Raw genomic sequence first — 11,316 nt, forward strand, 5'->3', positions numbered from 1 at the left:
AAAAACTAGGCATTTTGCTTTTTTTACGGGATTGGCTCTACAAGCGTTTGAAGTGTTATATAGACTTTTGGACGAAGATGTAATGCCATTATTGAAGTACACATATAAAGTTAAAACTCCTATTAAGAAACGTAAAGTAATGTTGCTGTCTGATAGGGATAAATTATGTTTAACACTTCTGCGGCTAAGAAGAGGGACTTTCAATCTTTTTTAACTTAAGTGAAGCGTACATTTCTGTAATTTTCTACACTTTGGTTCAGTTTATTAATCTGCAAACATGTTGTTTTCGAAATGACTTAATACAGGGATCTCGTCAAACACAACGCCATCATATGCCAGGGTTCAAATTGTTAATACCTCCATTTTTGGCAGGTAGGACAAAACTAACTGCAGAAGAAGAAATTCTGACTACAAAAATAACGAAATGTCGTATTCCCGTCGAAAGGACAATACAGCGAATTAAAGCCTATCAAATATTGTCACAACCAATCAAAATTACAATGCTCCCGATTATTTCAAATCTATTTAGCGTTATAGTTTTTTAGTAAATTTTCAAAACCATTAGCTAATTAGTTGTAGGTAATCATGTAACATTGTATAAGCTGTATAGAAAATATTTAAGAATATGAGATGTATTGTATTTGCCCTCGAAATTACACAATTAAAAAACACCTCGTCATTTATTTATCAATTATTGTATACAATTACCACATAAATATCTGTTAATGGCACTTATACAAGAACTTTTTTCGCAAATAGGAGGAAGCAGTTCGACATTTTATTTATATGATTGCGATTCTAAGTTACCACTGGAAGTTTTCTTCAGTCAGTCTCCAATTCCACTTTCAGGTTACTGTGTAGGTAATGCAGCTTGAAGCATATGCTTTGGATCGGAACAATCTATAGTTTCTTGTAGAATAAGATGCATGGAGTTTCTGTAGGGCCGAGGTTTAGTAATTCTTCCGCTATGGCATGTGTAACTACAGAATCGCTAAATTTGTACAAATCCCCATTGCTACATGCGTAGGTATAATAATGACGTACCCACACAGCATAAGAAATCTCATGGATATCCATACATAAGACAAAATTAGATGCTCATCTTGCAGTAGTGGAGGTAAACATCGTAATAGCGCTTTCGGTGGCATGTGCCCGAACATTTAAATTTAGGCGCGGTTTTTTAAATTTCTTAATTTTTTTCACATTTCTATTTTTTTGTTTTATTTTTACACTATTGCTAATAAGGCCATTACTATTATTATTTTTTTTTAATGTTTATTTTACAAATATTTCTATAACAAGAGTCATTATTTTAACAACACGTCTAAAAAAAGAAAAAGTAATATAAAAATAGGTACATATAGTACAATACAAATGTTCTTTCAAAGTGAAAGAAAAAAAATAGAAGTACAATAAAGAATAATTAAGCTATTATTACTAATTACTAACAAATAAGGAGGAACAAAGTTCGAGGAGAAAAAATAGAAGAAAAAAAAAACATTACAAGGTGCAAGATGCTATGAAATATAACTTTCTTCCCGTTTTAAATAAAAATAAGTAAATATTCTGTACTTCTTCCATTCTTTTCCCGATCAACACTAACAAAAAGGTCAGAAAAATAGTTGGCTGATCCAACAGTTAATATTATGTAGTGTACACTGTGGCCGATTGGTCAAATAATATTAGACAATAAAAAGCGAAAACTAAGTATAACCGAACATGTAACGGAAGCTTGTTAAATTTTGCAAGTTTTGTGGATTTCAAAATTATATTCGGGTAGAAATGCGTATCGATGATTCAGATTTCTGTGAAGTTGTAATGTTCATTAAAATTAACATTTTTTTTTTCGATGTAATTAAGTTTCAAATATCGTGAAATATAAGATGAGTTATTGGTTTTGGACTTCCTATTTTGGGCGAGTTAACGATTAGTACGTGATTTAAAAAAGGTCACTGGTTAAAAGACGCAATAGATTCTAAGAAAAATATGTAATAAAACAGCGAGGCTAAAAAATTATGAGTTTGTTTATTTCCGGAAACTTGATGGGAGCGTTAATTACGGGCGTTGGTTTACTCGCGATATAAAAACCAAAATGATCAGAAATTTGAGAGCTTTTTGCGTAGATATTCACGCGGAGCGTGGTACCGCCGCGGAAAACGCGGCCACCACTTATAAACTTTTTCGTAGATATTCGCACGGGCGAGTGTCATCGCGGAAACGGGCCATTTAAGTAAAAAGGCCCAAACCAAATAAAATTTGTTGCGCGTATTAATAAAAAATCGTATTTTTTAACCAAGAACAAGTTGGTCGTTCTGGAATAGTGATTTGTTCGGAAAATATTAATCATTGAGTAACTGCAGTTTAGTTTAACGTGCGATTGAAAGACTTCCGTTCAGAAATTATACCTAAAGTACGAAAAGCGCGCTAAGAAATTGTTGTTCAATTGGGATTACGCGATTGGATTTAATAGGCGAAGATTGAGAATAATCTAAATCATGCTCCACTACAATACCCACCATCTAAAAAGGGGAAGAATACTACTGTCTAAATTGTAAGTTATTTTTATGAAAAGTTATTTACCTAGAAATTTATTCATATAAAATTTTTATTTTGTCATTTTATAATTGTTTTTGCCGAATGGTTTTATATAGATAGGATAAATATAAGTTAGAAGTTAGAAGAATATTCATTGCTGTAGGTATTTAATTAAGTGTAAATTTAAATATTATTCAGGTTCAGGATAGATGTAAGTAATTGAGTAATTAAGATTTAATATAAAAAAGGAAATCAATTGTGAGTGCAGTGGAATTTGGATTTATTTTATTTTTTTCAATATAATCGGTTTATTTATGTAGATTCATTTTTTATCAATCAGAAACGTGAGACGGTAATAGTAGGGCTATTACAAACAGTAGTTAGAAAGTGCACTACCAAAAATAATACCTCAATCTAACTTTTATTCATTTCTTAAGGCCGGTCCAGACACTACGTTTTGCATAACGTTTTGTCTGCACAGTTCAACACGTTGCAGATAAAACGTTGCGTGTGGATAGGAAAAATGCGCAGTTTTGAAATCGGCGCGAAGACAGTACAGTTGCAACAATAACTGAGCTAGAGTAGTCGACGATCGCCGAAAACAATGACCAGTGTATAGTTCCGGATTTTCTAGTTTTAGATATGAAGCAATAATTTTAGGTAGATTACCAAATGTGTTAATCCCAACAACCTGATTTATACAACGGCCGTTCTGATATTTTAAAAAGAACCGTTTTTCTGCAGAAGACTTGTTTGCTCTTAAAGCCGAGTATTTTCTGTAATACGCCAAATAGTCAATGTTATCTGCATTTATGACTGTAAATGTTCTAGGTTTGTAAGTTTTACTATCCTCAATGTTTATGATGAGAGAATTATTAATTTCCGTGATGTTTTCTGATTTCAAGTTATATAACTCTTGACGTCGGCAGGCTCCGCAAATTCCAAAGATTAATGCGACCTAAAAGAGTTTATGACTTTTGCATGCTGCCGTCTATAGGTATGAAAGATTTCGACCCACCTTTATCATTAAAAACTGTTCATCAGGAGCTTGACTTAGGAAGTGAATTATTTGTTCGAAACTTAGGATTTTTGACTTTTTAGGTTGATATCCAACCCTTTTTCGTTTAAGGAAAGCTATTAATTTGGAATATGTTCCTATGTTTATATCATTCTTCGCCAATAAAGTTGCCTTTAACATTGAAAATAATGACCAAAGGGAGCCTTATACGTTTCGGCTTGCTTTGAGAAATATGTAAGGAGCACATTCTCCGAGTACTTGTTTATCCTATTTGAGTTACACCACTTAATAAACTCGTCATAACGTTTTTCATAAATTTTCCGTGATTTCGAAGGCAACTACTCTAGGGTAACTTTTTTTGCAGTTTCAGCAACATCGGGAGGCGTACAGCTCTCGTATTCTACGGCATCTAAATCTTCCATTTCTACGGCAAATTTTATATTGTGTTTAAATTTTGATGTGTACCTATGTATTCATACCAAATAATCTATTAAAAGTACAAAAACTCGTTTAGTATTACAAAAATTAACGTCTAAATTTTATTTTGAATCTTTGATTCAAATTTTTGAATTAAAGTGACAGGTAGATAAATATGGCACTACTGCAAACATAACCATGTCAAAGTAACTAAACTAATAATGTGGAATAGCTGGGATCATTCCATGATAAGGTGTCAACCATGGAGTGTGTAAACAAGTTACTATATCGTAATAGATTTGTTTACGCATCGCCAGAAATGCGTAAACCAAGAAGTTTATACGTGACCGTAGAAAAATAATATGGTATGGGAACATCACTGCCTTCCGTGAAATGTTCTTCACATACATACACATTTTTTGTTATATTATGTATGTTTAAATCATTGTTGCCGGAGTTGTTCAACCAACTTAAGCATTGAGCCATCCTACGAGTCGGTTTGGGAAATGGATGATAGTGAAGATTAGCGCCCCTTAAGGATCGTTTCGTATTTAGACAATTTATATAAAAACATTTAGCCATACTTATTACAAATCTAAAAGAAAATTATGTGTTACAATGGTAGAAATGCTTATGTTACTATTTGTTTAATCTCGGTATGAGATCAAGATGATTTAAGGTAGACTGTAAGGCGGCACCCGTCACTGTGCCAGTATGTAGACTCGGAACCTTACACCCCAAATGAGTAAAACCAGCCTAAGCTATAATACTGATTTATTCACAATATTTACACGTTTATATACAATTTTTCCTCTAATGTTATTGTCCTAGTTCTACTATTTGTTTACTTGCCTCAGCGATACTATTACACTATTACGCCGGTCCGTGTGGCGCAGTTCAGTTAAAGCTGAACTGTGGTCCTAAGGGTCCCTGGTTCGAATCCGGGTATTTGTAAATGTACCCCGCCCACTCAAAAATAAAAGCAAAATAAAAATAAAATTTGCATGTTCATGCCTTACTCAATTGACCTGCTTTATATATCCATAACAATGATGTCTTAATACCTACTTATTCTATACGTTGATTACTTAATTAATATTCTGTTTAATTTCAGATTAATCTGTTATTGAACATTCTGCCGGCCGCAATGGTGTATGTACAGTTGACAACTGAACATCTTTCCCCGGCCGCGACGGCTGACTGGTACCTGGGGTGGCGTACAGTGGCACCATCATCTGTGATTCCTGAGCTCGTGCTGGAGTTTCCCTGTTCTTTTGAACTCGCCTTTTTAGTTTTCATATCGTGTAACATTACAGTAGTACTCAAACTGCTAGTTAAGATGGAATGTGAGGTAACCTTGGTCCATGATGCGTTACCTAGTTCCTCTTGTATCGACTCTTCTTCTTGCCTTAAGGTGTTGAGTTGATCTGTTGTCTTCAATATTGTTTCTTTTTGTATGGTGTCCATGGGTGGTTGTCGTTCTAATGCTGACGTAATGTTTATGTTTACTGCCCTGTGATAGCTTGTACTGTGTCTTGTTGGGTTAGATTTAGAATGCTTTGCTTTTAGAAAGCATTCTTGCGAGATTTGAATGATTCCCGTTTAATTCAGTGTTATGTCATGCCTGATTCAATTACATCTGACTGCTGCTTTGCTGACGTCTTTAGCGATGAACATCCATGTGTTAGGCATATACATCTGTTTCCAAATTGTCGCCTTGTCGTGCTGTTTTGTTATTCTCCACGTGTTCTCGGTGGTTCGTTGATAAAGTTGGTCTAGTATGCAGTTTGGATTTGTTCGATGTTGTTGACTACTGTCGGCGTGCAGATTTTTGTGTTTTTGAATTCTTCTTCACCAAACTGGAAGTATGATTGTGTGTTGTAATCAACTGCGATGACTCAGTTCCCAACCTCCATTACCCAATAAGTCTCGTTCTGCATCATTAATGGTATTGGAGTTACCTTTATTACTATGTACTGCGCGACTTCTGCCATTATAAAGTATCCTGATACATGAATTTGATGAGTGTCTTGCTTGATGGTCATCTTCCTTATTGGATGTGCTAATATTTCCACGTCCGATGGTAGTTTTTTAGATGCTGTTGCTATAAGTTCTTTGACATGTGCCTCTGTTATTACATCATTAAAGTTTCCTCGACCTCGACTTATGTCTAATAGTCTAGAGTACTAAGCATATACTTCGTCGATGAGGTTGATAGGTTCTGAGTATGTGTATGTCCATCTGATTTTCATCTATGGTTTTGTACCATTTTTCCATTTTGATGATTGCCTCTGTTTAGATTCTTCCTGAAGTTATCGAGTTGTTGATTAATTCTGGTCTCGATGTGGTTAAAGGTTGAAAGTGCTGACAGCATGAACTTTGTTTGAAGGTCGGTTATCTTCATTAGCTCCTGCTGATTTTTGTTGAGTGCGTTTATATCTTTGTAACTTCATCATTTACTCCAAAAATTGACGATAATAAGTTTCCTAATATTCCTCTTCTTTTCCTGGTGGGTGTTGGTTGCTTCCCGCCACCATTTTTCTAATGTTGATTGGCGCTCCGTTACTGCCCTTTCACAATCATGTTAATGTTAATGGTAATGTTAAGAGGTAATGGTAATGGTAACGCTGTTCACAATACTGTTAATGTTGATGGTAGAGGAAGTTCCCCCACTCAAAAGTGACAGTGTTTTGTGGTGGCGCTGGAGGGCGCAACGAAAAATAACAAATAACAAAAACCAGCAATTGCACACGAAAACAACAAGGCAAACGAGAAATTCAAACGAACTGCAGAGCTTAAATAAATATGACGCGATGGGTGACAGTTCACGCGGTCAGCAGTCAACACATGCGCATGCGCTGCATTTTACCGTAGCTGCAATTCTATTGGAGGCTGTTAACGCCGATGTTAGTAGATCCAGAAAATTTCTGGACCTTAACATTACCATCTTACGTTAACATTACCATTACCATCATTGTGAACGCTTTGCTTGTAATGCCATTATCTGGAGTTTAACATTCTAACATTACGTTACCATTACCATTAACATTAACATGATTGTGAAAGGGCAGTTATGTACGCCTGCGTCTTCCGAGATGACGACTCTTTTTTCATATTTGCGAGCATTTTCTCCATAGATTTGCCAATCTCACCCTGATTGGCCTCTAATCTGTTCATCTCTTCTGTTGTGTGATTGTAGAAATGAATAAATGCAATAATAAATAACTTCAACTTTATTTATACGTGTGCCTTAGTGGACTGTATCACTAAGAATGCCGAATCAGCCGAATGACAAGAATGTCACTTTCACTTAAAAACCAGTTTCTATATTTAAAAAATTCCTGTATACAATATAAAGGGGTGCTTGAAGGTCAGCAAGCCCGAAGGTAAGTACCCGAGAGGGAAAATCGGTTTAAAAAATACCTACATTATTTAACATCTTCCATTTTGGCTCCGGGTTTATTCTTTCCGGACATTCTGCTGTAGGATCTTTCCCTCTCGCAGTTTATCCGTTTGTGATGGTGTGGCTCCTTTCACAATCGGTTTTTCTTTCTCGACAATTGACGAAGATCTGGATCTGTTCCAAATATAGGTGCTGCAGTGTCACGTTGTGAGCGTCACACAACGATACCCGTGGGTCCCCTCTGACTCTTACAGCTGGACGGAAGTGGTACGGTTTGCTTCTTTCCGTGGCAGGAATCAGTTTCGCGCTGTTTTCCTTCTCTCTCCGTTTGCACGTTTTCTAAAACCATATAAATCTCTTACCCGCTGTTTCCTTTTTGTTACTTCTTTGCTATAAGGGTCGTAAATCCTTATAATTTGGGGTAGATTTCCGTGGTACTTCTCCTCGGCGACGCCGCTCCTTCTTTGTGGGCCTCGCAGACTTCTTGATAAATTTTTCTTACCCGCTACACCGTTTTCTTCTTAGGGGTCTCACAGGATCTTTGATTTTATGGGCGATGTTGACAGCTTCAATGGATGCTGACTCCTGCTAATTTTGCCGGCCTCGAAGATTTTCAATTACTTATCAATAATATTCTGTTTAATTTCAGATTAATCTGTGATTGAACATTATTACTTACATGAAGGGTAGTTGAAACACCAACAATTTTGTCTTGAAAAAGACAGATTTTTACGTGGATTGGGGGAATCGATGCAGCAGTGAAAGGTATAAGAAGGAATAGACAATGGAATATTAAGGCAAGGCACCAAGAATGGAAATTTGAGGTAAGCACAAGAATATAGGTAACAGATGAAAACAGGATAACAAACGGAAGTAAACAAGAAAGGCGCAAAAAAGTAAGGTTATGAGTGTTAAGAGGGAACTAGTCACAAAGTAATTTTGACATGTTCAAGTTGGTAGACATGCTGATAAGGACGGAAATGTGTAAAACTTTCCTCTCTCTCTCAAAAGTTGTAGCGAAGTTCCCTATTGAAATAATGGCTCCCCTAAAAATCGCTATATGCAACATATACTTACCTGACAGAAATTGGCAGCAGCATGAACTGCAGAATCTTGTATATCAAATACCATCCTCGTATCTGCTAATGAGACCTAGAAACAATAATAGATAATAACTGGTAGTATTAAATAACGATAGTCATACTCACCTGTGCCCGAGATCTGGAACTTTTTCGGCGATCGATCTTACCATATCTTCTCCACGCGTTGCAACACTATTCTCCTGGAAGGTATTAGATGATCTTCATCACGGCGACCATTTTCCAATTGATATCGAAACGCACACACGAGAAGCACCTGCAACACGTCCGATACGGTGGAAGATTTCGGAAGCTCGGAGGGATCCGCCAAAGAAGCCGTCTCGGGGATTTAGGGGCTCATTTTTTACTACGTTGTGATTTTCCAAAAATTCGACTATATCAGGATTATTAACGAGGTACGTCTTGAAGTCGCACTCCCACATTTCCACGAGATTGTATCCCGAGGCCCTAATTACGTGCTGACGTCGCCTCAGTTTTCTCACGGCGCATCCCCATCGTGTCCGTTTTGTCTCCATTCAATGCAGTCGTCTGGTCTGGATGGCATTTCTCGCAGCCGTGGTAATAACACCCGTGGAACTGATACACGATATTAGTTGATTCGGAGTATCCGTCGACAAGATCCCTTCCTTTAGGCGAACTTCCCGGTTGTTGCCAGCATGTTGAAGATCGAGGATTTTACAGCTTTGCCACAGCAGTAACCATTTAATGGCACTCTACTCTGGTTATCGGCTGCTCTGTAACCGCCGTGAGGGATGCGCCCTATGGTCTCTTTCTGGAGAAAGTTCCTTCGGAACACGAGGCTGCATGCGGCGGCAATGGTACAGCACTCTCTGAATGGGTCGACTTTGTTTTCGGTTACGAACTTGTGCCAAAATTCCACGTATGCCTGTCGTAAGATATTGACATCTTGGACGCAATACTGCACAATTTCCGATTGGAAATCGAAAACGGCTCCACGAGTCACTTCGGCGTTGTACCACTCAAGACAATCTTCCCAATTCTTCACTGACATCTCGTCACATCCGTAGAAATGGGGTACGGGCAGCGGTCCGACATAATCTTGATTAGGAAGAGTATTGAAGAAGTGGGGAAAGTAACCCTTGGAACCGGGGAAGTTGAAGTTTTTTGGGAAAGCACTTAATGGGATGGGTATAAAATTGAGACTGTCGATGAATCTGATGTTGTTATTGCAGGCAAGCGAAGTAATTTTTGTACCTGTCGCAATTATCTCAGAGTTCCAAGCAGAGGGAGTCTTCATCATCTCCTTCAAAATGAAAATACTGTCGTACCCTTTGCTGTTGTGCGCTATTGCCACCACTTCTCTGTTTTTCTTGGTCAACGAAGACACCAGACTTAAAAGTTCATTGACAGGGGATGTTTTAAATATATGTACACGAGGACCACAATTGTCACAAGGTATATTAATGTCCTTTGTTTATGCGGGCGGTAAACTTAATTTAAGTAAATTTGCGGAAATTATTACAAATAAATTTTTAACTCACACACACACAACGTGTTTGCGCTCTTACCTTTTGGGTTATACTTTCTGATAAGATGCAGTTCGGCGCGTAAAAGTACGCGCGCAATTTTAAACATACCGCCCACCGAAGGGCGCAGCCATTCAAATTGATAATTGGCGAAGAACTACACTTGAGTTAATGTTAATACACTCGCGAAAAAGTCATACACGCACTAAATGAGTCACTTATCAGTACGGTACGAACAAAACGCGTTATAATTCAACGTGACGCGAAAGAAGTAAGAAAAAGGAAATATGTACAATAGAAATAATAGTCATACAATACAATCTAAGGTAGCGGAACCAGCGTGGTAACCGCTCGGGTAAAATTTTTACCACCAATCTTCACATCGACGACGCGAATTACACCGTCCGTTCCAGGATGAAGGGCGGTTATAAGACCAACGGGCCAAGTGAGAGGCGAAGTGTTCAAGTTGCGAACGTAAACAAGTTGTCCAACGGTAAGGTTGGGCTGTGGACGTTTCCATTTGTTCCGTTGCATTAGAGTATTCAAGTAGTCTTTGGACCACTGTTCCCAAAAGTTGTAGGACATTTGCTGTACCAAACGCCATCGTGTAGGAGAACTCATGCTATTATCTGAGGGTGGCTCGGGCAATGAAGTCAAAGCGGTGCCAATCAAGAAGTGGCCTGGCGTGAGATAGTCCACTCCATCGATTGGGTCATTGCTGGGAGCAATGAGCGGTCGGCTGTTGAGAACAGCTTCAATGCGATGAAGGAGGGTAGAGAATTCTTCGATGGTAAGTATGGTATCACCCACTTGACGTACTAACAGCTTCTTGGCAGAATGAACGCAAGCTTCGTGGAGTCCACCAAAGTGTGGAGCGTACGCAGGATTGAAAGTCCATTCAATAGAAAGCGATGCAGCAGCGGTAACAAGCGTGTCTTGATTTTCATTTAAAAAGTGTATGCATTCGCGAAGAAGGCGATTGGCTTTTGGCTCCGACGAAATTGGTTCCACAATCACTGATGATGCGGTGCGGCAGTCCACGGCGCGAGACAAAGCGAGATAGAGCGGCGATAAAAGCATCAGTTGTCAAATTAGAGACGTATTCGAGGTGAACTGACTTCGTACTGGTACACACAAAGACACAGAGGTATGCCTTCAAAGAGCACTTAGTTCGGTGAGAACTTTCCTTAACGAGAAATGGTCCAGCAAAGTCGGTACAGGTTGTTGCGAAAGGTCGAGATGGGGTCACTCGACAGCGAGGCAGCGGAGCCATGAAGGGTTCAAGTGGCTTCCCACTTAAGCGATAACAAGTAGAGCACATACGAATACGTTGACGAAGAAGACTGCGTAGAGATG

The 11,316-nt window shown here is 38.2% G+C and overlaps 2 protein-coding genes across 2 annotated transcripts; both read right to left on the minus strand.

Moving 5' to 3' along the window:
• Positions 1 to 9,101: 9,101 nt before the first annotated feature.
• On the minus strand, positions 9,102 to 9,731 carry LOC116167355. The gene has a single exon (XM_031482739.1). It carries the CDS (start codon positions 9,729 to 9,731, stop codon positions 9,102 to 9,104), a length of 630 nt encoding a protein of 209 aa, XP_031338599.1.
• Positions 9,732 to 10,281: 550 nt separating this feature from the next.
• Positions 10,282 to 11,040, minus strand: LOC116167449. Its single transcript, XM_031482844.1, has one exon. The coding sequence runs from the start codon at positions 11,038 to 11,040 to the stop codon at positions 10,282 to 10,284; it is 759 nt and encodes a 252-aa protein (XP_031338704.1).
• Positions 11,041 to 11,316: the final 276 nt, after the last annotated feature.

This window comes from Photinus pyralis, unplaced genomic scaffold (genome assembly GCF_008802855.1).
Source record: "Photinus pyralis isolate 1611_PpyrPB1 unplaced genomic scaffold, Ppyr1.3 Ppyr1.4_LG1, whole genome shotgun sequence".
In the NCBI taxonomy this organism is placed as follows: domain Eukaryota; kingdom Metazoa; phylum Arthropoda; class Insecta; order Coleoptera; family Lampyridae; genus Photinus; species Photinus pyralis.

Bases quoted from the DNA above. Each gene is read 5' to 3' on its own strand.
- LOC116167355 (XM_031482739.1), bottom strand. From the start codon at position 9,731: ATGAAGACTCCCTCTGCTTGGAACTCTGAGATAATTGCGACAGGTACA.
- LOC116167449 (XM_031482844.1), bottom strand. From the start codon at position 11,040: ATGCTTTTATCGCCGCTCTATCTCGCTTTGTCTCGCGCCGTGGACTGC.